The sequence below is a fragment of the Myotis brandtii genome, unplaced genomic scaffold, assembly GCF_000412655.1.
Source record: "Myotis brandtii unplaced genomic scaffold, ASM41265v1 scaffold624, whole genome shotgun sequence".
Taxonomy (NCBI): Eukaryota; Metazoa; Chordata; class Mammalia; order Chiroptera; family Vespertilionidae; genus Myotis; species Myotis brandtii.
This window is the reverse complement of record NW_005370385.1, coordinates 1,408,027-1,432,243: the sequence shown is the minus strand read 5'-3', so window position 1 is coordinate 1,432,243 and position 24,217 is coordinate 1,408,027. Positions and strand designations below refer to the sequence as shown.

General features: G+C 47.0%; 2 protein-coding genes across 4 annotated transcripts; both read right to left on the bottom strand.

Annotated features, from left to right (window-relative positions):
* Positions 1-696: 696 nt before the first annotated feature.
* LOC106723685 (histone H2B-like) lies at positions 697-3,294 on the bottom strand. Its single transcript, XM_014528216.1, has 2 exons — positions 2,802-3,294; positions 697-993 (listed from the first exon to the last, which is right to left on the bottom strand). Exons 1-2 carry the CDS (start codon positions 2,848-2,850, stop codon positions 788-790), a joined length of 255 nt encoding a protein of 84 aa, XP_014383702.1. The 5' UTR covers positions 2,851-3,294; the 3' UTR covers positions 697-787.
* Positions 3,295-4,988: 1,694 nt separating this feature from the next.
* Positions 4,989-22,501, bottom strand: ABCF2 (ATP-binding cassette, sub-family F (GCN20), member 2). Of its 3 annotated transcripts, none has more exons than XM_005880082.2 (15): positions 22,312-22,501; positions 21,454-21,654; positions 15,511-15,723; positions 14,166-14,348; positions 13,908-14,079; positions 12,557-12,652; positions 11,184-11,286; positions 9,913-10,008; positions 9,619-9,738; positions 9,441-9,530; positions 8,971-9,081; positions 8,249-8,311; positions 7,925-8,053; positions 6,563-6,766; positions 4,989-5,614 (listed from the first exon to the last, which is right to left on the bottom strand). In XM_005880082.2, exons 2-15 carry the CDS (start codon positions 21,611-21,613, stop codon positions 5,477-5,479), a joined length of 1,878 nt encoding a protein of 625 aa, XP_005880144.1. In that variant the 5' UTR covers positions 21,614-21,654; positions 22,312-22,501; the 3' UTR covers positions 4,989-5,476. The 3 variants fall into 3 exon arrangements, with proteins under 3 accessions (XP_005880144.1, XP_014383700.1, XP_014383701.1); XM_014528214.1 differs by lacking the exon at positions 22,312-22,501 and adding an exon at positions 22,192-22,265 and having other exon boundaries at positions 5,477-5,614; XM_014528215.1 differs by lacking the exon at positions 22,312-22,501 and adding an exon at positions 21,828-22,085 and having other exon boundaries at positions 5,477-5,614.
* Positions 22,502-24,217: the final 1,716 nt, after the last annotated feature.

The following is a 24,217-nucleotide window of genomic DNA, read 5'->3' as shown; positions in this document are numbered from 1 at the left end:
TGGGGGGTGCGGGAAGAGACTGGACAAAAATCATACACCTATGGATGAGGACACGGTGGGGGGTAAGGGCAGAGGGTGGGGTGGGAACTGGGTGGAGGGGAGCTATGGGGGGGAAAAAGAGGAACAACTGTAATAATCTGAACAATAAGGATTTAATAAAAATAAATAAATAAATAGTTTTTCTTGAAATATTAAGGTTTATTGCATGTAACATTATTATATTTAAAATCGTTTTTCTTGAAATTAAAAAACAAAGGAGTGACACAGGAGGAATTTCAGGCCCAGAGAGGGCATGATGAATACAGCTGGTAGCAGCTGGAGGATTCTGAATCCAGTCCCAAGTCCTACATCAGCTCACTGCAGATGAGAACATTTTTCACATGTGCTCATTGGGTACACCCAGAAAGCAATTAAAAAAAAAAAGGTATAAGTAAGTGTTGCAATTCCACCTCAGTGGCCATCAGAAGTGACAATACCTGCCCTGGCTGGGTGACTCAGTTAGTTGAGCGTCATCCTATGCATTGAGAGGTGGTTGGTTCAATTCCTGGTTAGGGCACATGACCAGGTTGTGGGCTCATGCAAGAGGCAGCCGATCAATATTTCTCTCTCTCTCTCCCCCTCTCCTCTCCCTTTCTCTAAAGTCAATAAAAACATATTTAAAAAAAAAAAAGAGGGGGAAAAGTGATAATACCCTTGTCTCAAATCACACCTCACCTTCACATGTCCATTTTTGAAATCACCACAGTGCATGAGAGCAGTTCACCCTTTATTTAGCTTAGGCCCTGGGTCACTTGGAGCTGGTGTACTTGGTGACAGCCTTGGTGCCCTCAGACACAGTGTGCTTGGCCAGCTCTCCAGGCAGCAGCAGGCACACTGCTGTCTGAACTTCCCGGGATGTCAGTGTGGCTCGGCCTGAGTACTGAGTCAGTCGGATGGCCTCGCAGGCCAGCCGCTCAAACATGTCATTCACAAGTGAGTTCATGATGCTCATAGCTTTGGAAGAGATGCCGATGTCAGGGTGCACCTGGATAAAGAGCAGGACTGCTTTAACCAGTAAGCTCTCCCTGATGCCCCAGCTCCAGGTTGGGGACGCAGGACTGTAAGGCCACCTCACCAGCCTCTTCCCAGAAGCCAAGCGACATGGAAATAGGGATTCATTTTTATACTATTATTTCCAAGTTAAAAAGAAATGGTTTGTCCCAACCGAAAGAGGTAACGCTATCAGGTTCTGTATAAGCACATGTCAGCATCTAGCTTTTTAAAAAATATATATATTGTTGAAAGTACTACATATGTCCCTTTTTCCCCCATTAACCTCTTCTAGCCCATCCCTGCCCCCTCAGCATCTATCTTTGACAAATGGAATCAGTTACACAGCACTTTGCTTTTTCCATTGAATGTATTTGCATAGTGTTTTGGGTTTTTTTGCATAGTGTTTCATAGTGTAGAGGAATCATAGCTCATATCTCCATTCCTCTTTTAATGGACATTTTGGGGGTTTTGTTTTCTTGCCATTAGTGTTATAGTAAATATGCAACTTTGGACACTGTGCAAGCATAAAGAAGGTTATTCCTAGAGACGACACTGCCAAGTCACAGGGTGTGTGCACTTAATTTGGTAGATTGTTGTTACCAAATTACCTGCCAGAGAGCACACCTCTGTGACCCAATCTCAGTACCAGATGAGAGGAGTCAGGACACCCGGTTCTGTGGCTGGACTGTGACTCACTCTGTCACCTCAAATAAGGCACTTTCCTCAGCCTCAGTTTCCTTTTCTATCACACAGGATATTTTTATTTTTTAAATATATTTTTTATTGATTTCAGAGAGAAAGGGAGAGTGAGAGAGAGATAGAAACATCAATGATGAGAGAGAATCATTGATCGGCTGCCTCCTGCATGCCCCACACTGGGGATTGAGCCCGCAACCTGGGCATGTGCCCTGCCCGGGAATCGAACCAGTTGGCTGAGCATCGTCCTGATGCATGGGACAGCTGGGCTATCACACAAGATTCTGAACTAGGTGATCTCTAGTAAAACAAACGGTGGGGACCTGATAAATCCTACAATGTGAGTAGGCAGACATTAAGTGTTTCTCTGTAAAGTGGGAGGTAAGTAACTCCCCAGTGACATACATCAAGCCAGTGGTGGAGACAGAACTAGACACTCTGGTTACCACTGACAACAGGAAATCTGAGCCCATACGAGGCTGGTTTAGCCTAAACCCCTGGTGCAGCCGTGGGCAAACTACGGCCCGAGGGCCGGATCCGGCCCGTTTGAAATGAATAAAACTAAAAAAAAAAAAAGACCGTACCCTTTTATGTAATGATGTTTACTTTGAATTTATATTAGTTCACACAAACACTCCATCCATGCTTTTGTTCCGGCCCTCCGGTCCAGTTTAAGAACCCATTGTGGCCCTCGAGTCAAAAAGTTTGCCCACCCCTGCCCTGGTGTCTCATTAGATCCTGTCCTCCTCAGGGTTGCCGGTGAGGGTAAAGTCGAGACTCCCCCCACTGAAGGGTTTGAAAACAAACCTGAGCAAGCATCCCTGCACTAGACTCACCCCTCACTCAGTTCCCAGCATCTGACTACCTCTTACATGCTAAGGTTTGAGAGGACTAGGAGGCCAATTCTTTTTTTTTTTTCCTGCAAGCTTTATTGTTTCCAGAGGGCTCCAGAGTCATTAAAAGAATGGCTCAGGCAAAACCAGACATGAGGGGGATGCTGAGGGGCCCCTCAAAGGCCTCTGGGCTCCAAAGGTCCTAGTCTGCTTGAGGGGAGCTTTCGAAGAGATACTCACCCAGCTTGGGGCTGGCCAGCCTGTGGAGGTCAGTCAGGTGGTTGCCCATCTTCTTTATGATTTCATTTCCTCATCCAGGAAGTGGTTTTCCAGGAAGTCAGAGATGAGGGTCTGCGCAGGTAGAACCCAGAGCCTGCAGACCCACAAGGCCCGGTTCAGGTTCCTCTTCAAGGCCATGGCGGCCTCCATGGTGTCCTGAGTTTTGCCCCACTCACCTTGGGAAGTCTTCAGCATGTCCTAGAAGGGAATCTGCCACTGCGCTAGTTTTGCATCTTTAAGAGATGCTCAGCACCCTTGTGCTTCTTCTCTGCCAACTTGTGCGAGAAGTGGCCCATGCCCTCCAGAGCACATTGTGGCGGTCCAAATAGAAGCTGAGAGAGAGGTAGGTGTAGGAGGCCCGCAGATGCAGGTTGACCAGGCGGTTGACGGCAGCCTCCACTTCAGTGGAAGAACACTCATGACTTAGGGAGCTCATGGTTGTTTGGCAATAAGAAGTTAAGGTAATAATAATAATTTTTTTAAAAAACACACCAAAAACAACAACAAAAAACGGTGTTGGCTGGTTTCGAAGGCTGATGATGGCTGAGGTGGTTCCAGAGGTGGTGACTGGAAAAGACATCGGGTGGTTGAGGCTGGAAGAAGGGGCGTCCCTGGATCTGTTCTATCCAAACTTTGAAGCCAGAGACAGATCCAGGACCAATGAGGGCACCGTCAGGAGGCCAATGCTTAACCCACAATAAGGCACTGCTAATTTTAGGCATTTGCAGAAATACCTATTTGGTGAGCTTTTTAAGCATTCATAAGTTTTGAGATTGGCTTTTCTTTTGCATAGTCAAGCCAACTTTCCTCCAGCTCTGAAGCCAGTATCCCTTCACACCTCAAGTACAATGCACAGGGACCCAGCGACTTTCAGGGCTGTAATATAAAGCAGCCCTCCTTGGCTGAAGCAGCAAAAGCTCCCAGCTCCACAGCTTATCATCCATCCCCGCAGCTCACTCTTGATACCATTCCCCCCGGAATCCAGTCTCTGGATACTCTAGACCAATGACAGGCCACTTTGCTTTGGACCCCACTTAGGGCACAAAGCAGCAAAGCCAGGCCCTGGGTGGAGTAGGAGTCCTAGCCCTTCCTCTGGCCTCGGGCACCTTGAGCTACAGCTTCTCACCTGATGCTCACTTACTGTACCTCTGCCCAGGGCTTCATAGCCATCTGAGATCCTTCTCGTCTTTCAAGTTAGAGCACCAAGTCCCACCTTTCTGGAAAACTTCCCTCCCTTTTGTATCCTTCTACCTAAATCACAAATTAGCATCTGATTTATGCCATCTTGCTCTCTAGTCTTGTTGCCTTTCTCATTATATCCTGAGCTCTGTGGGGGTTTAGACGACATCCCAGACTTTTTCTAGTTGGAGATGCACTGTAATGAGCACTGAAAAATCATGGCTGTGTTCTCCCACAGACATGGCTGCCGAGGCTTCAGAGTTGGAGTGAGGAATCCATGGTGGCACAAAGGTGAATGCTATTCCAAGTTCAGACAGGCTATGCCAATCCTTGGGTTGACTGTCATCTAGATAGTGCTAATGAAAATTCAGACAAAAATACAGGTAAAATAATAAAGCTCCCTGTATGACCAGCAACAGTGGTTCACAAATTTGGGTGTGAAAATGCAGACTCTTGACCATTTTTGCACCTCTCCCATCCCACCAGATAGAATCAACAGATCTGGAGCCTGGGCAGCTGCATTTTTAACAAGCGTCCTAAGTGTGTGATACAGGTCCCACGTGGCAGGAGCCTCAGACAACTCTGAGAAACATGTTCCAGGAGGCTACTTCTCAACGTGGTCCCCAGGCCAGGAGCACCAGCAGCACCTGGGAACCTGTTAGAAATGTTACTTCTTGGTCTACTGAGCCGGAAACTCAGGAAAGACCGTGACCTGTGACCTGACATGTCCTCCAGGTGATTCTGACTCGTTAAGGTTTGTGAGCCTTCAAGTTTGTGAACCACTAGTGTAAGAAAAGGCACAATTTCAAATCAGCAAAAGGGACTGAGTTCTTCAGGATTCTATAGACTAGTCTTCAGACCACATCCATCCCGACACCCACCCCAGCTCTTGCTGAAGGGAAATGGACGTTGGCAGTGCAGTGAGGAGGGGAGCAAAGGGCCCAGAGACCCGAGAAAGAAAGCACGGACCACGGCTTGTTCTTTCTTTATTGGACGCTTTGTAGATGTCACGCAGGTCTAAAAGTTACACTTTTAAATAATTATTTAAAAACCGATCAGGAATAAGGCCCTGATCCAGAGCTCCAAACCAGAAGCAGAAAGGAATGGGGGCGGTGGGCTGAGTTGTATTCCTCCAACTTCATCAAAACTCAGAAAACCAGGATCCTAAGCTCCTTCACAAGCCAACCAGGGTGTGGGCCCTTGGGCTAACCCTCAGGTGCCTCTGGCTGCATCACTCAGGGTCAGGAACCAGCAAGGGGCGGCAGGAACAGCCGGCTGAGTCCAGACATGGACAAAAATAATGGGAAGGACAGAAAACGGACAGGTACTGTCCAGCTGTAGATAGGATCACAGAGTGTAGCTAAGGCAGGTGGGGGCAGGGGAGGAGCTGGGGAGTGGTATTGCAGCAATGCAGGAGTGCGGCCCCAGGGGCCTGGCCCACCTGGCCAGGGTAGGGCTCACACATTGTGGGTCCTCCTGCTAAGCTGGGGCTCTTCACCCACCAGCTTGGACTTGAGGTGCTCCTTGTAGGCCAGGATGTCTCCAGGCCATTTGGTGATTGTCTGCTTCTCACAGACCCAGATTTCTTGTGCTACCTAGAAAGCAAATCATAGACTTAATGATCCTGGCCAGCACTCTCTCTCTCCCTCCCAGAAGGCTGTTTTTGGGGAATTTCAGGAAGAAGACTCCATAGCCTTTCCAAACCCCTTCACCAGCCTCATATCCAGCTCGTGGTTGGTTTCACTATCTCCACATTCTTTGGGATGGCTTAACAGAGGAAATATAACAAGCAGGTCTGGAGACTCCCAGCCAGGACCTGCTGTCCTCCTGATTACCAGTTCCCTAGCAGGGCCCAGATCTGTTCACAGGCTTCACTCTCAGCTCCATCCCATCTTCCCCAAAGCTTCAGAGAAATGACCAGCAGCTTTTTCACCAAAGACTGGTGGTAGCTCTCTGTCTAATCAAAATCCTCCTTAGTATACCATTAGGCTGAAGAACCTTGGGACAGTAGCAAAAGCACTCTGTTCTCTACCCAACTCCCACCCTGATTTTGGCCAACAATATTAAATAGGCTAACATCCCCAAATAGCTACTGAAGAAATGAAGTATGTCCATTAAGGCTTTCTAAGTTTCCCAAAGAGGCATAAGATCTGATCCAAACCACCCCATCTATGCCCTGAGCCCCTTTCCCAAATTGAATAAAAATGTGTTGCCCTAGCTGGTTTGGCTCAGTGGATAGAGCATTGGCCTTCGGGCCAAAGGGTCTCGGGTTCAATTCTGGTCAAGGGCACGTACCTAGGTTGCAGGCTCCTCCCCGGCCCAAGCCCTAGTCAGGGCTTGTGCAGGAGGCAACCAATTGATGTGTTTCTCTCACATCGATATTTCTCTGTCTTTCCCTCTCTCTAAAAATCAATGGAAAAATATCCTCGGGTGAGGATTAAGAAAAAAATGTGTTAAGTGCCCCCTATGTGTCATGACTGTGCTCCATCCAACCTTCTCCTATATGCCCCTACTAGGCCTCCCACCCGAGCCAGGAGCCTCACCTGCTGAATAAGTCTGAAATCATGGCTGACCAGCATCATACCACCCTCAAACTCATTGATGGCATCAGCCAGGGCATCAATGGTCTCAATATCCAGGTGATTGGTGGGCTCGTCCAAGAAGAGCATGTGGGGGTTCTGCCAGGCCAGCCAGGCCAGACACACCCGGCACTTCTGCCCATCAGACAGGTTCCGGATCGGGCTCACCTGAGTAGGACCGTGATATTTATATAAGTTAGTGTTACCCCCACCAAACAGCACAGTTCACCTCTTCCCCCTCACTCAACAAAAGCTGGTGTCAGGAATATCCAAGTTCAGGCAGCAAGGTGGTGACACAGTCATCAGTCTCTCAGGCCTTAAGGAATGCATCTGGAAGCCGGAAGCTCCTGCAGTTACCAAGGCCATGACTCTCAGCACTTAAATCTTAATGATTCAGCCCTGGCCTGGCTGGGTATCATCCCATACAGGTAGCAGGTTCGATTCCTGGTCAAGGCACATACCCAGGTGGCAGGTTTGATCCCCAGTAGGGGTGCATGTGGGAGGCAGCCAATTGATGATTCTCTCTCATATCAATGTTTCTGTCTGTCTCTCTCCCCCACTTCCTCTCTAAAAAGAAATAAATAAACCTTAGGATTCAGAGCAATCCAGTGGACCTTCAGTCCAGACCTGAATCCAGGAACTTGTTTTCTAGGTTTAATTTCCCTTGCCCTCAAGCACAATGGCTCAGAGACTGCATGATGTGCTTGCCCCTTCCTCATAGAGAGACCTAAATGCTCTACTATAGCAATTTTCAACCGTGTGCCACAGAAATTTTTAAAATATGAAATACCCGACTAGTCAAAGGCCTCTTTTCCCTTAGATTGTCAAATAAAAAAGTGACAACAGCCTGGCCATGTGGCTCTGTTTTGGGGCAGTGACCCATGAACCAGGAGGCCACGGTTCAATTCTGGTCAGGGCACATGCCCAGGTTGTGGGCTCAATCCCCAGTAAGGGTTGTGCAGGAGGCAGCTGACCAATGATTCTCCCATCACTGATGTTTCTATCTCTCCTTCTCTCCCTTCCTCTCTGAAATTAAAAAAAAAAAATTTTTTTTAAATGATAACAGCCAACACAATAGCCGTCCAGTGTGCATGTATCAAAATTATACCTTTTTGGGGTCATATCAGCAAAAAATATATTTTTTGGTATGCCACAGAATTTTAATAGTTTGTGTGTGACATTAGATGAAAGAGGTTGAAAACTGCTGCTCTACTACATAACAACCTGGGGCAAAGGAAAGGGAATGGTGGCCAGGACAGTGTGCCCTGACCATCCAGCCAGTCTCCCAGTTCTCTGGGCTTCTTCCCCACACCCCCCTCCACTAACCTGCTGTTTCCCAGTGAGACCATATCGCCCAATGATCTTCCTCATTTCTTCCTTCTCCTTGATCTCTGGATAGCACTTCATCATGTACTCCAAAGGGGAGAGGTCCAAGTCCAGCTGCTCTTGTAAATGCTACAGGAAAAAAAGGAACCCACCCAGGTTTGACTGACGTCCAAGAACCCTGCTGGGTTACTTGCCAAGTAACTTACTCCCTCTACCCAGGCACCACCTGTTCAAAGAGAAGCAGGTAGGAGTCGACTGGGTCACATGCAGCCCAATTACCACACACCAAGGAGTTCCCCCACCTCAACCCCAGGCCTGTCATACCTGATGGTATCGCCCTATCTTGACATGAGAGTGTTTTCGGATCATCCCATCTGTGGGTAATAGCTAGAAAAAGTAGTAAATGGAAAGACAAGCACACGAAAAAAGAAACCGGTCAGAAGCAGAGACAGGCAGAACAGGGAAACAAACATATGTTCACACTGAACAAAACTCATACAACTTCCTATACTGAACCTACATCACCTCCTTACAGACTGCTACTCTGGTCCCTAAAAAATATTTAGGAAGATATACTGAAGTAGATGTTCAGCACATCTCCTCAGTGGTGACTAAATGTCTACTACAGCATGCAACATACTGTATAACAAAGGACTCAAACATAGGCACCACACATATTTTCTAAAATGAAAGCATATCTGTAAATGCACAGACGTTCCTATACTCTAAATCAGGGGTCCTCAAACTACGGCCCGCGGGCCACATGCAAATACAAATATTGTATTTGTTCCCGTTTTGTTTTTTTACTTCAAAATAAGATATGTGCAGTGTGCATAGGAATTTGTTCATAGTTTTTTTTAAACTATAGTCCGGCCCTCCAACGGTCTGAGGGACAGTGAACTGGCCCCCTGTTTAAAAAGTTTGAGGACCCCTGCTCTAAATGCTCTGATTGAAAATACAAAAAATACCGAGACCCATGCATGTGTCCTCTCTCTTACACAGTCTTGTACTCTCTCTGGGAAGTCCCACCCCATCTGGCACCATACCTCTCCAGTTAGCAGCTTCAAAAGAGTTGACTTCCCTGCTCCATTGGGTCCTACCAGAGCCACTCGTGTGTCAAGGTCGATACCAAATTCTAGATTGTTGTAGATGCAAGGCTGAGGTGGATGAGAGAGAGAGAGAGCGCGCGCTGGATACCAGGCCACGGTACCGATCAATCTGACTGGCAGACCAACCCTACTGAGTGCCTGGCGGAGGTGCAGTGTGGAGGAAGGAGGCAGCTCTCATGGCAGACTCCAGGCCACTGTCCCCACCGAAGGCCCAGTTGAGTACTCTTCCTCCCAACTACTTAAGAGGGGCTACTGAATCCCTGGATGAGGCACGTCAGCTGCCACACCTGAAAATCCCCCACAGCCCAGGGGTTAGGAGGTATACTCAGCACAGAACAGAAGACTCTCCCAGCCAGCTGACACCTTGTAAAATGCACCCCAGCCCCCCAACCACACAGGAGACTCACCCCATCTTTTGTATACTTGAAGCTCACATTCTGCACCATAATGACGGGTGGAGGGATCTTGCCACATGGTGGAAAATAAAATGACAATGTCTAGGAAGAGGACAGGGCATTTATCAGGTTAGGTGCTTTCTTAATCACCTCACTTTAGGCCACCTCACTCCACCCAATTGGACCCCACCTTGTCGCTCACGACCCTCTCTGTCAGTCCTGATGCCATCATTTTCTGTAGCGTCTTCTCCTTGCTCTGGGCCTGCCGGGCCAGCTTAGCGCTGCCATGACCAAACCTAGCAATGTAGTTCTGAAAGAGATCAGAAAGGGGGCTTGGAGAATGGGCAGGCATCAAACAACTCGTCTTAAAAGCAGAGTAAAAACTTATGTGCCTCCTCCCGACCTCCTCCAGTACCCCTAAACTCTCCCGAAACCCTCATCCCACTCCCTGGAGAAGGTGAACTCAGCTCTACAACTGCCCTACCTTCATGTGTGCAATCTGATCTTGCTCCCAGTGAAACCTCTTCATCTGGTTCTCCTCCAGCTCCAGCCGTGTCTTCACATACTGGTCATAATTACCCTGTGGGGAAACATGCCAGTGAGGGGGCAGCGTGAACCTCGGTCCTGGGTTCTCACCCAGGTTTTAGGGGATGCAGATGGCATGTGACTAGGCCTTGGCTATAAGACTGTGCAGTAGGGAAAGAGGAATGCACTTAAAAAGCATATCCTGATCTGGAATCTGGGGCCTTTCAAATTGTATGCCTCAGCCAGAGCAGGGCACCAGACCAAATCCTCACTTTAGCCATAAAGACACCCACAGCATTGGGAGCAGCTGTGAAAACCACCGTCGTACAGACATCACAAGGCTCTCCCTAATACACCCCACCCCTAGAGGCTGAAGCCCCCTGCAGTTGACAAGAAATGCTCCCAGGAGGAAGACACAGACCAATCAGATTTAGGACCTGGCAAACGCTGCACAATTGGACTGCCATGGTTTCTATCTGCAAAACACTGGACTCAACCTAAATATCCATTAAAAAGGGTCTGACAAATAAGGTATAGGATAGCCACACAATGAAATACCATGCAGCCACCAAAATGAATGAGGTTGATTTATATATATACATTCATATGAAAAGCAGTCCAAGATACAGTAAACTTTAACAGCAACCTACAGAAGAGAATGATTATTAAGATTACAACTGTAATATGTATACAGGAAATTTTCCACAAATGCTTGCAGGTACACAGGAAATTTCTGGAAGGCTATTTAAGAAACTATTAGTACTCCCATGGCAAGTACTCCCATGGTAAGTATAGTTATGAATGAAGAGGACTTCTATTTTTCATTTGATATGATTTTTGAAATAGAGACTATGAAAAGGCACAAAAGTAGGCTGTCGAGATCCTGACGCCCATTCTTCATGGAAGGAGGGTAAATGTGCCGACTGTCATGAAGCAGTTAAGCAGCCATTCAGGAAGACAGAGGGCAGCCTAGGTACCGTGAAAAGTCAATCTCTTTGCCACGACGCAAACATACACTGTGTGCACTGGCTGACAATCCAGGCTTATGGCCTGAAAGCAAATACTTTGGGACTAAAACAGGCTGCAAGATTCCTTGTCCACATATTTTTATAGCAATAGATAGAAAAGGCTGCTAAGTCTGTTTTTTGGTTTGTTTGTGTGTTTTTTAAAGGAGAACTTCAGGGAATTGGTAAGCACAGAGGTTTCTGTGGAGAAGGTGGGGCTACTCACCGTATAATACTTCAGTTTCTTGTTGTGCATGTGAATGATGTTGGTACAGACACCATTCAGAAAGTCCTGGGAATGGGAGACGAGAACCAGGATGCGCTTAAAACTGCAAAGCCAAAGAACCAGTCAGGGAGGTGCTCACAACTGGAAGATAGTCCACAACAGGTAAGCTGAGAGTCAGGCCCAGAAAACCTTCATCCTTGTTCATCCTTACACTTGAGCACCTGTTAGATTTATTGGCCAATTCCCAGCTCTCAGCAAGCACTGAAGCCACTAGTGCACCATTTACCTATAAGGACGTTTTAATGCCTTCCAAAGTGTGGCGAGACAGTCTGAGATTCCCTCATCTTCTAATTTTCCTCAGAATGGAGTAGAGATGGTAGTACCAGTGATGGTAAAAACAAAAGTGTATGTGCACAGACCCACCCATAAGTGTATTGGAACTATGGGTGAGAAGAACTGGAATCGGCACAGTCAAAACCATGACACTCTTCTTTTTGAAAGAAGGTACCAAGTCACTGCAGAGACCACTGAAAACCTTCGTCTAGAGCTGGCACAATACCCCAGGTTATTCAGCTCTTTAACCAGACAGCCCATTGCCATATCTGCTATTTTTCCTTTGTCACTACATCATGATCTTAGATAATGTCTATAAATACAGTTAAAGAAATTGACTTTAAGCACAGCTGGTGTGGCTCAGTGGTTGAGCGTCAACCTGTGACGCTCAAACCAGAAGGTCACACTCAACCAGAAGGTCATGGTTTGATTCCCGGTTGCGGGCTTGATCCCCAGTGCGGGGCGTGCAGGAGCAGGCCCTCTCATCATTGATGTTTCTATCTCTCTCTCCCTCTCCCTTCCTCTCTGAAATCAATAAAATATTTTTTAAAAGAAATTGGCTCTAATAAAAACAAAAATGATATCTATGTGTGATGGCTAGAAATATAGTTAAAGAAATCAGCTTTACTGTGAACTGAAAGGTCCCAGGTTCGATTCCAGTCAAGGGCACATGCCTGGGTTACAGGCGCAATCCTCCCAGGTGGTGTGCAGGAGGCAGCCAATCAATGATTCTCTCTCATCATTGATGTTTCTACCTCTCTCTCCCTCTCCCTTCCTCTCTGAAATTAATGAAAAAAAAGAAATCAGCTTTAATGAAAACAAAAAACCACCCACACGTTTCAGACAAAAGAAAGACAATCAAACACAAAGGCCAGCCCTAAAGGTGCTAACCACTGTCACTGTGGCCTTCGCGGCCTCACTCCAGTTCATTTGTTAACTGCTCTAATATCAGTGCGGTTTCTGGGTATCCATTTCCTCTGGACTCTGCTCAATCCCTCCTCAGCACCTGCCCACTCCCAACCCCAGCCCTGTCCCCTTACGTCTTTAGTTCCTCTTCCAACCACACACAAGCATCGAGGTCCAGGTGGTTGGTGGGCTCGTCCAGGAGCAGCATGAAGGGCCGAATGAAGAGGGCTCTGAAGGACAGGAAAGGACAGAGCCACCTCAGTCTAACGGGTGCGACACAGAAAGGGACTGCCTTGCCTGCTACCACAATTCGGGTCAGGCCTGGCTTGAGTCCTGAAACCAATTCTAGGTTCTATACCTCAGAGGAAAGGGAGAACTAGGAGAGAAACCAGAGTTGAAGAGCAGAGGTTAAAGGGCAGAAACAGGGTTGAGAAGCAGAGGGATGATATGCTTTGGAGATGAGACTGTAAAAGTCCTTGAGTCTGTCAGTCTTTTACACTGATGATGGTGACCATCAGGAAGGAAAAAGGACAGAAGAAATCAATCATTGCAGTGAAAAGTATTCAGGTTAGAGCTATCCGGCAGGGTTCCTGGCCTCTAGCAAGGAGTCCAGAGAAAGCTCTTTTCTTAGATGAAATCGCAAGACAGGAGAAGCAAGGGGATAACTCTGGTTCCCACATCTGTGGAGCTTTTTAGAAATAATATTTCTGGACATCAAGCTCTAGTGTTCTGAAGAACAGGCTAGGAAATCTGTATTTTTAAAAGCTCTCTAGGCAAACCCGAGGCAGCTAATCCTTCTCACACGTGGGATCCCCGCACTCGTGCTTGAAGGTACACATAGGCAGCCTTGCTGAGGCAGCGTGTCAGGGCTCACCAAGGCACCTGGCAGACAATGGTGGCTAGGGAACCACCTATTTAATCGGGACTCTCTGGGGGTATTGCTAAAGGAATGATGGTTATGAAACTCGGTAAAGGGATTAAGTGAAGAAAAAAAAAAACCCTCATAGACACAAAGTATGGTGATTACCAGAGGGAAAGGGGAGTGGGGGGCGGTAGAAAAGGGTAAAGGGAGAATAAATAAATATATTAGAAAAAAAAAGAAAGAAACTCATTTCAGGTCCAAGTCACAAGCAGATGAGAAAACAGATATCTTAACAGCTAACATTCTAACATCCTCTCCTTATAGAGAAAACAATGAGAAAGACTGAAGCACAAAAATGGGTGAGAGGGGAGTCAGGAGGAGAAAGGCAGACCTATTCCACCCTTTACCAAAGATTCCTAAACACTATGCCAGAAACCCAACAGCGACCACTCAGCCAGGAGCCCACCCCTTAACCCACACATATCAGCCCTTCACATCGTCGATGTCAGTGTCCTGGTTGGCAGTTACTGACCACTGACCCCTGTTCAAAACACTTCTACTAGAGCGAGCTTTCAACCCTGAGAGAGAAGGGGAGCTACAGGGGGGGAAGGAGAGGGACTCACCTGGCGAGGGCAACCCTCATCCTCCAGCCTCCACTGAAGTCTTTTAGTTTCTTGCGCTGCATGGCAGGTGTGAAACCCAGTCCGTGCAAGATCCGCGAGGCTCTCATCTCTGCCTTGTCAGCATCCAGCTCCTCCAGACGCTCGTAGAGCTCCATGAGCTTCTCACACTCCGCTGTGGGCAGTGAACAGCCTTCAGGCTCCCTGGGCCCTTCCCGGGAGGAAGCCTCGCACCTCCACCCCCCAGGTCTGGAGCCCTACCATCCTCGTGAGCCAGCCGCTCAGCCTCCTTCTCCAGCATGGCCCGCTCTGTATCGACTTCCATCACACACTGCAGGGGTGTCTTGTCACTAGGGGGCATCTCCCGAGTCAGATGGTAGATGTCGATGTGCTCAGGGATGGGCACTTCACGTTTCCCAATGGCAGAGAGCAGCATGGACTTGCCTGAGAGAGGCAGGCAAAGAATGGGAAGGGGACACTCAGCAGTTTTGTGTCATTACTCCAACCAGTTCCTCCACTCCAGCCCAGCCACAACCACGCCATTTTTAAAAAAATACATTTTTATTGATTTCAGAGAGGAAGGGAGAGGGAGAAAGAGATAGAAACATCAATGATGAGAATAATTGATCAGCTGCCTCCTACACGCCCCCTACGGAGGATCGAGCCCGAAACCCAGGCATATGCCCTTGACCAGAATCAAACCCAGGACCCTTCAGTCTGCAGGCCAATGCTCTATCCACTGAGCCAAGCCGGCTAGGGCACCATTTTTTTTTTTTTTTAGTACTTTCCTTCCTTCCTTCCTTTCTTTTTTAAAAAATATGTCTTTACTTCCCAGCCAATGTGGCTCAGTGGTTGAGCATTGACTCATGAACCGGAAGGTAGCAGTTCGATTCCATGTCAGGGCACATGCCAGGGTTGCAGGCCTGATACCCAGTGCGGAGAATGTAAGAGGCAGCCAATCAACGATTTTCTCACATCATTGATGTTTTTCTCTCTCTCTCCCTCTCTGAAATAAAAAGTTATTTAAAAAAAGTAATAATAATAAAATGTCTTTATTGATTTCAGAGAGAGAGGAAGAGGGAGGGACAGAAACGAGAGAGAGAGAGAGAGAGAGAGAGAGAGAGAGAGAGAGAGAGAGACATGGATCGGCTGCCTCCTGCACACCCCCTACTGGGTATAGGCCCGCAACCCATGCATGTGCCCTGACTAGAATCAAACCAGTGACCTCCAGCTCAAACACTGAGCCACACTGGCCGGACCCTTCCTTCCTTTCATTCATTCAAACCCTATTACCCCCTCCCCATTCTTAGGACACCTTCCCTCCAATTCTTGCCTCACCCCTCCTCTGTGAAATCTGTTCATCTACAGCAGCCTTACACTGCCAACCCACCCCTCCCGCCCACTTTTCCAGCACCTATTATAACTACTCATGTGGTACTTACCACACACTGCTCTGTATTGCTAGCTCCTTTCCCTGGGCATTTCTGCTCTCCCACCCATACTGTAAACTCCTTGCTTTGTACATAGCTGGTGCTAGGTAAATACTCGCTGAGAGACAGATGAGCCAAGGAGAGATACCTCCCACCTCGCCTTCCAAGGGCCTCACCAATTCCATTTAAGCCAATGAGACCATAACGACGGCCTGAGTTTAATTCCAGTTTGGTGTCACTGAGCAGCTCTTGACCATGAAAAGTGAGGGAGAGGTTGATAATGTGGACGTCAGTACTGTTGGGGTGAGAGGCAAGGACACCAGTGACAGCTCGAGCAGCAGCTTTCTTCATCTCAAAGTCCTCCAGCTCCTTGGACAGCAAATCCACTTCTGGGGACAGAGAAAAAAAGCAGTTTGGGAAGAGACGCAGCTCTCAAACAAGGCATATGCTAGAGCAGTGATGGCGAACCTATGACACGCGTGTCAGAGGTGACACGCGAACTCATTTTTTTGGTTGATTTTTCTTTGTTAAATGGCATTTAAATATATAAAATAAATATCAAAAATATAAATCTTTGTTTTACTATGGTTGCAAATATCAAAAAATTTCTATATGTGACACGGCACCAGAGTTAAGTTAGGGTTTTTCAAAATGCTGACACGCCGAGCTCAAAAGGTTCGCCATCACTGTGCTAGAGTGCCTGGATCACTCCGTTGGGAGAGCATCAGACTTTAAACCTGAGAGTCCAGGTTTCCAGTCCCTGTATGGACATTTGTGGCTTTTCCCTTTATTCAGGTTACTCAGTATTACCATACAGAACTCTGAATGCTGAAAAAAGGCATGTGTGTTCTTAAGGACCTGGACTCCAGATCAAGTTGAGCAGATTCAGAGGTCTACAAACTTTAAACAGGGGATACATTGTATATAGATCTGCCCTAATACCCTGCTTTTTTGGACACTTTTTACTTCATAACTTACCATTTTTAAAATCCTCACCCAAGAGTATGTTTTTATTGGTTATTAGAGAGATGAAGGGAAAGAAACATCCACTGAGAAAGAAATAACAATGTGTTGCCTTCTGTACATTCCCCAGAGATCAAACCTGCAACCTAGGCATGTGCCCTGAATGGGAACCAAACCTTTTGGTGCACAGAATGACGCATCAAATCAACTGAGCCACCTGGCCAGGGTTTATAACTTATCCTTTTAACCTCCCGTTTCTAGATTATATAAATACATGGTGGGAATGACTGTAACTGCAAATTGTCCTCTGTATGTATTAAGTGACTAGTCCTAATGCTCCCCAGAAAGCAGATACTATAGAGGTGTAACTCTCTTATTTCACAAGCTAAGAAGCTCCTAGATCAGGGGTGGGGAGCCTTTTTTCTAACAAGGGCCATTTGGATATTTATAACATCATTCTCAGGCCATACAAAATTGTCAACTTAAAAATTAGCCTGCTGCCCTAGCTTGTGGATAGAGCGTTGGCCTGCAGACTGAAGGGTCTCAGGCTTGATTCCAGTCAAGGGCATGTACCTCGGTGACAGGCTCAATCCCCGGCCCGGTCGGGGGGTGGGGTATGTGGGAAGCAACCAATGGATGTGTCGCTCACATTGATGTTTCTCTCTCTCTGTCTCTCTCCTTCCCTTCTACTCTGTCTAAAAATCAATGAAAAAATGTCCTCGGGTGAGGATTAACAAGAAAAAGAAGAAAAATAAAAAATTAGCCTACTATATTTAGCCAAACTTTTAACTAACTCACCCCTAATGCCTTTGCAGGGCCAGACCAAATGATTTCGCAGGCCTTATAGGGCCCAAGGGCCAGACATTCCCCACCCCTGTTCTAGAAGATGCTTCCAGGAAGCTTGCTGTCCAGAAGGGACCAGTGAGGAAATTTACAGAGGGAAACCGCAGGCAAGGCCAAGGCTGGACAAGCCAGAAGTCCCCAAATCTGGAGGGTTTCAGAGGTAAAGTGATCCTGAGACAAGAGACTAGCTGTCCTGTCTCTGTGGTTTTTCATGCATGACTACATCTTTAGGTTGAGAACTATTACTTTTTTTTTTACAATAGTAAATAAAATAAATTTATTTTGCATTTTAATGACAATGTCTTTCATTTACCTAGATTTGTAAAGTAATGCTATACACACTCTATCAGAACACTGTTCCGTACTTTAAAAATCTTTACTGTTGAAAGTATTACATATGCCTCCTTTTCCCCCCTATTGATCTCTTCTAATCTGCCTCCACACCTACCCCAGGCCTTCACAACCTTATTGTCTGTGTCCATGGGGTATGCATATATTCATACAAGTTCTTTGGTTGATCTCTTTCCACCCACCTATCCATCCTCCCCCAAGAACTATTATTATTAATGGCTAATATAACTGGCTAATAGTTGAGTTTACTCTGTGCCTGGGACTGTGCTGTATCATCTAATTTAATACTAATAACCCTTATTAGTATTAGCAATAAGCCTTATTTAATACTAATAATCCTTATTTCCCATCTAATTTAATACTAATAATCCTTATGACATATATACCTATAAACCCCAGTTTATAAATGAAGAGGTTAGACAACATAGTCAAGGCCAAAAAGGCTAGTAAGTGACAGAGTCAGAATTTGAACTAGTGCTTGTCTGGTCCCAAAGCCCATGACCTCACCTGCTTCACTATACTACCTTTCTATATAGGAAAGTACCCACAAAGAGTTGTTGAAAGTGGACAGAAATGGGAGTGGAGGGAGTCTTAGTAAGCTTAGGCCAAAAGAGAAAAGGTGATCTAGTTACCTTTTCAAGTAGGAATCAGAAACTACACACGAGGTTGCAGTACGAGAATTTTCTGACTTTTTAGTCTGTTACCCTTATCTGTGTTCCCTTAGTGATTTTAGAGTAGAACCCATGAAATGAGAAAAGTCATGCGCTTCTTCTCAGGATGAGTAGAGATGTAGTAGAGGGGGGAAGACAGCTCGGTGCCCTCCTTGGACAGGTAAGCTTGGGGAGAGCAACGCCAAGACAGAAGGTGTGGTGGTACGTGGTCAGTCTTAGAGGTCACTCTCCAAATACCCCATCCTGTCAGATTACCTGTGCTGGCACCATTACCCACCTTGCTGCTAAACCTGCTCTATTTGCAAGGAACCAGCACTGAGGGCGGAGAAGGCCCCACAAGACAGACAGCAGTCATTCTGTACCTACCTCAGCTCCTGAACACTGATATATATGTAAGTGCTTGATAAGTATTTTTTGAATGGAGGACAAAGTTTTTAGTTTTGACTGCAAGGAGGAATTTTAAGTCTTTTTTCAATATGGTTGTGTTACCAAGCTTCCCACAGCCTTGCTTTGTGCCAATCCCTGTTCTAGATGCTGAGATGATGATGGAGTAGGGAGAAAGAAGTTCATGTCTAGATAAGTAGTTGATAAACTTTTTCTTAAAGGGCCAGATGGTAAACATTTTAGAGTTTACAGGACAAGTGGTAAAATCAAGATCATTATTTAGTATCTACATTACCATTGAAATGTAACCCTCTAAAAAAATGTAAAAACCATTCTTAGCTTAGGAGAGAAGGTGGCTTTAAAAAAAAAAAAAGGCTGGCCAACTGCCTACTTTTATAAATAAAAGTTTTATTGGAACACAGCCACATTCATTATTTACATATTGTCTATGGCTGCTTTCTACTACAGTGAGAGAATTGAACAGCTGCAAGATATAGCCCATATGTATAGCCCACAAAGCCACAAATATTTACTATCTAGATTTTTTTTTTCTTGTTCAGTGACATTAGGAGAAACCCACCAATATTTTAATACTCTTTTTTTCCCCTTTAATTCTTTATTGTTTAAAATATTACATTACTATTTGAATCTTTACAGAAAAAGTTTGACAATCCCTAGTCTAGTTCTTCATCTGCTCAGGCAGGGGAAGATCAAAATTAAGGGAAGGCTATATGCCACTTTCTTTTGATCTCTTCCAGTTTATAGCATCTATAACCTAAGTCATCTTCTAAGCTTCAAAAGAAAGAGACTTAAACAGACCTCATTGTCTAGCCTACAATATCCCAGAAAACAGGCTCAAAAGACAAGTGAATAGCTTTGAAGAAATGGAAAAAAGATTCTGGAACAAACTTCACCAGAGTGAGTACTGTCCCTTCTACTCATTCTCCAGTGCTTATCTTAAAGTGTCTCACATTGTAACGAAGGTGGAACTGTTGGTCAGGGGTCACTTTCTTTGCTGTTTATCTTGATCTTTTCATACCTTGCTATCTAAGGAAGACCACATGGCAATGGCAATTGGTAAAGGTTGGAGAATGGCGACCCACAGTATCAAATAATCCCAAACCCAGAGAGGAGAGAGGACCCATTAATTATGAAAACAGAAATGACATGGTTCCTGGCAATAAGAAATGTTTTGAGAGAGTTTGTCACATTTCATAATAGTATCTCCCTGAGGAAGCAAGGTAAAATCCAAAGATCCTGTATTATTGAGATAGGGATGCTATATCTGGGTTCCCTGGGAAATTCTATTTTCATAGAAGAGGAAGGGTGAAGAAATTTGTAATGAGGAAGTGGACAATAGTCTCAAAGTGGGATTCAGTTTTCTACCTTTCCAATTCATCCAGAAAGTCCCCACAGAGCCAGTGATACAGCTTACCATGGTTCCTGAGCGTCTAGAGGGGACCCCAACTCTCTACTTTAGAGAACACAACTCAGCCTGTTCACTCCCACCATTCTAACTTCTCATCCCTCCCCTCCTCCCGCCAAGAATAAAACCTCCCCATGGCCTGACTTCAATGCACCAGTTTTTTCCTATAATTCTTATTTTGGAGACAATTCTTACCACTCGACTCTCTCCTCTCAATCATTTTTAACTCCTCCTTTTCTGAATTTCTATCTGACTGTCATAATTTGCATTAGTAATTCTCCTCTCCTCTTCAAACATTTACTTAGCATCTCTATCTGCAAGGCTGGTCATACAAAATAGCATTATCCAAGACACGGTCCCTGCAAAAACCAAACAATTTAGGTGAAAAAAAAACAGAAGAGAAAATATAAAAAGGTAATGGTATAAGATAGCACAGGAGTGTAGTAAATGGAAATATTAAGGTCAGGTTTGATTGGGAAAGGCTTTGAGAAAAAATGTCAAATGTAACTAGCATAAAAATTGTGGTATTAGAACTCAGTCTGTAAAAGGACAGAAACATGGTGACTATTCAAGGAATAATAATAGTCTGTATTGAGAAGGCCTGTTTAGAGAGCCTTCAGGGGGGCAGGGGGGAGGGCTGGAAATAGACTGCCAAGAGCCTGGAATATTATTTTTCTTTTTTTTAAACATTATTTTTCTTTTCTTTTTATATATTTTTATTGATTTCAGAGAGGAAGGGAGAGGGAGAGAGAGATAGAAACATCAATGATGAGAGAGAATCATTGATTGGCTGCTTTCTGCATGCCCCCCACTGGGGATCAAGCCTAAAACCCCAGGCATGTGCCCTTGACCGAAATCGCACCTGGGACCTTTCAGTCCACAGGTGACACTCTATCCACTGAGCCAAACCGGCTAGGGCTGGAATATTCTTTATCACACACTGCCATGTTCCCCCACCTAGACTGTCAGTTCTGCGAGGGCAGACTGTGTGTATAGCACCTCAGTATGTAGTACAGTGTCCAGCCCTGGAGAAGTGCTACATATTTTCCAAACTATAACAGAAATGATCTCTTTCCCAGGAAAAACCCATAAAGTAATTCATAAGTTTATGAACAGAAGTCATTACCCCAGAGAGGACAAGGGTGTGATTTGGCAGAGAGCCTGGCACACTGACCACCAGGTGTAGAAATGGGAACTGAGAAAGGGGCAGGGAGCTGACCTCCTCCTCACAGTCTAGCAGACAGAGCAACAAAGTAGCACAGCTCTCCTAGCTGCCTGCCCCTGGCTATGTGAGAAGCCTGTGTTTCCCTGAACAGTAACAGGATGCCACAAGCTCCAACGCTACATTTTGGTTCATGCAAAGTTTCGAGGCACCTGATACAGTGTTCAGTGCCCCCGCATCCGGATCCAGCCTCTGGCTGGGGCCCGCATCCATCAGGTCCTAGCAACCATCCCTGGCGCCCACCTCGCCCGCAACGCACCTGTGGTCTCCTGGCCATTGACCTCCTCGTTTCTCTCCTCTGCCACCTGTGGTTCCGTGGCAGCATCTCCGTTTTCTTCATGCCCCTTTCTGGGCCGCTGCCGCGCTTTGGCAGCTTCCTTCTTTTTCGCCGCCTTCTTTTTGGCCAGGTCGGAGGGCATGGTGATGAACCACAGGGGTCGGTACTGTTCTTCCAGGGAGCCTGACGGAAGGCAAGCACCCCTCAGTCTACACTTAGGGAGAATGCCCGGGCCCTGCTCCGTCCCTGCCGGGAATTTTCCTAGCGAACCTCGGGACCCAGCTCCGCCCCTGCCCGGTCGCTCCCAACTTTGTCAGTTTCTCGAGCCGATGCTGATCCTCGGCCGCTCTTTTAACCTGAGCATCTCTTCCCTCGGGCTGTGTCCGCCAATCCCCACGGCCTGCCTCGCTCTGGAAACGCTCCTCCTTCCAGAGCGCCCGGTGGGCACCGGGTTCTGCCCCTCGGAGAGGGCAGAGGTCCCGTCTCCGGTTTCCCCGCAACTTGGCGCTCCGCGCTCCAGCCGTCCGCCTCGCTTTGCCGGGCTGCCTCCTCCCGTCAGCCTCGGGCCTCCTCTCCGTTGTCCCCTTCCTTCCACACCACCCAGCCGGCTTCCCCCCAGGACGCATTGTCCCCCCTACCCGGGTGAGTCCCCTCAGGGTCTCCTCACACGCCACCCCCGAACGGACCCCAACCCCCGCCCGTCAGCTTCTCCCCCTTTGCCTTTTCTTCTCCCTCGAAGATTCCTCCATCCATCCCGACCCCGTCCCTCCTCCCTCTTCTCATCCTCCTTCCCCTTCACTGGCCGGCGCCCTCCCCCCAGCGTCTCTTCCCCCAACTCACTGGGCCTTGCCGCTCGGCCTCTGTCGCAACGGAGCTGATCCTGGGGCTCCTCCGCGTGCGGCCGGCTCACCAGCCAATCACGGGCCCGCGCGGCTCTTGGCGCGCCGCCGCTCAGACTCCTGGGAAATGTGGTCCTCAAGTCGCAGCTGCCGAGGCAGAGAACACTCCTCGAGAACTACCGCATATCCCAGGGGCCTCACAGGCCTCTGACGTCATTACGATGCGCGAGGCCCGGGTAGTGGGCCGGGGGAGATTAGAGTCCTGGACACCTCTGTTCGCAGAAGCGCTTTGGCTGCTGCAAACGGCAAGTCCCAGATTGCTCCTCGCATAAGCGGGCTGGATCTTCCGCGCTTTACCCCACCTCTCGAAAATCTCTTGAGTTATGTGGCGATACCGAGTTTAGAGGGCCTCCCGGTTTAGGCAGCCGGGCGAGCGACTACACTTCCCAGACTGCATCAGGCAGGAATGGGGTCGAAACAATGGGCAAAGCAGAGGAGGGAAAGGAGGAAGAGAGAGGCGGTTGCGAGCAGAAAGCTATCCTGCCTGGAAGAAAGGCGTCCCCGTTTCTTGAAACCGAGATTTAAGAGGCTAATCCAGCGTTAACCAAACTTGTAGAAGGTGCCGATCGTTGTTCCTGAAACTTGCCGCTTAGCCTACCCACTCCAGAATTGTTAGGTCTCCATCGAAACCATGCAGTTTGGTGGGAAGACCCTCTTTCTGAGTGCACCTTTATCAGCAGTTAGTCCGTTACTTTTCCTGTGAGCCTCACAGATTTCTCATCGCCTACGCTGTAAATCCCAAATTTGTAGCTTCAAACGCAAAGCAGACGTTTTGTGATCCCTGTTAACCTCCCCAGGCTTCTGGCCAGCAGGGCCACACCATCAGTGACACGGCTGGAGGGAAGTAAACTCACTCCGCCACCCACATAAAACTACTTTTCTTCCTCAAACTTGATTCTCCAGTAAAATCTAACTGCTCGTGTTTCAGATAACTCATCTATTTCACACATTCATGCCTTTGAAAGTAACTTTTTCTAGATTACCCTCCACCAATTAAGTGTCCACTGTATGTTAGGCTCAGAACTAGATGCTGGAGTTGCAATGGTGACAAGTCATTCTCTCACCCTAGGGCAGTGGTCGGCAAACTCATAAGTCAACAGATCCAAATATCAACAGTACAACGATTGAAATTTCTTTTGAGAGCCAAATTTTTTAAACTTAAACTATATAGGTAGTTTGCTTCTTCTTTGTAGCCATGTCAAACAGGGCACCTAAAAAAATGTTTCATTTTATAATAATAAAGCCACCAACACAAAATAATTACAATTCTTAAATTGATGACAAAAATACCTGTAGGATTTGCAGCTGGTTGGAAAAATACAGGTAACTTTATGCTTCGAGTAGGTACTTTTGTCACCGGCGCGCGATTTGCGGATGCGACTAGCACTAACCACTGCACAATGAGACTGCTGACTGACTGGCTCACTCAACTCGTGCATGAATTGCGCACACCTCTCCCGCGCTGTGTATCCCCCCGGCCCGCCCCCCTCCTTCAAATTCTAAAGCCACTTCTTCCCCCCCGCGCTGTGTATCCCCCCGGCCCGCCCCCCCCCCACTTCTTCTAAAGCCACTTCTTCAAAATAGACTCGCCCAGGCTGGAAACCGACTTCTGCGCATGGTCCACGAAGTTTCAATCGCACTGGACACCCGCACGTGGTATTTTGTGGAAGAGCCACACTCAAGGGGCCAAAGAGCCACATGTGGCTCGAGAGCCGAGGTTTGCCGACCACTGCCCTAGGGAGCTCGCAATTAAGAAGGAACTTTAAAAAGGTGAACAAACCATGGCATTTAGGTGGTAAGTGCCTTAAAAGAAGTGACTTGTGCCTGTTGCTGGAATTCCTGGGTGG

Coding starts and splice junctions, on each gene's coding strand:
- LOC106723685 (XM_014528216.1), bottom strand. CDS start 2,850: ATGGGCAACCACCTGACTGACCTCCACAGGCTGGCCAGCCCCAAGCTG. Junction 994..2,801: donor GCTGGCCAGCCCCAAGCTGG/GTGAGTATCTCT, acceptor TCTCTTCCAAAG/CTATGAGCATCATGAACTCA.
- ABCF2 (XM_005880082.2), bottom strand. CDS start 21,613: ATGCCCTCCGACCTGGCCAAAAAGAAGGCGGCGAAAAAGAAGGAAGCT. Junction 14,349..15,510: donor CATTGGCTTAAATGGAATTG/GTGAGGCCCTTG, acceptor TGCCTCTCTCAG/GCAAGTCCATGCTGCTCTCT. Junction 12,653..13,907: donor ATGAGGGTTGCCCTCGCCAG/GTGAGTCCCTCT, acceptor CCTGTCCTTCAG/AGCCCTCTTCATTCGGCCCT.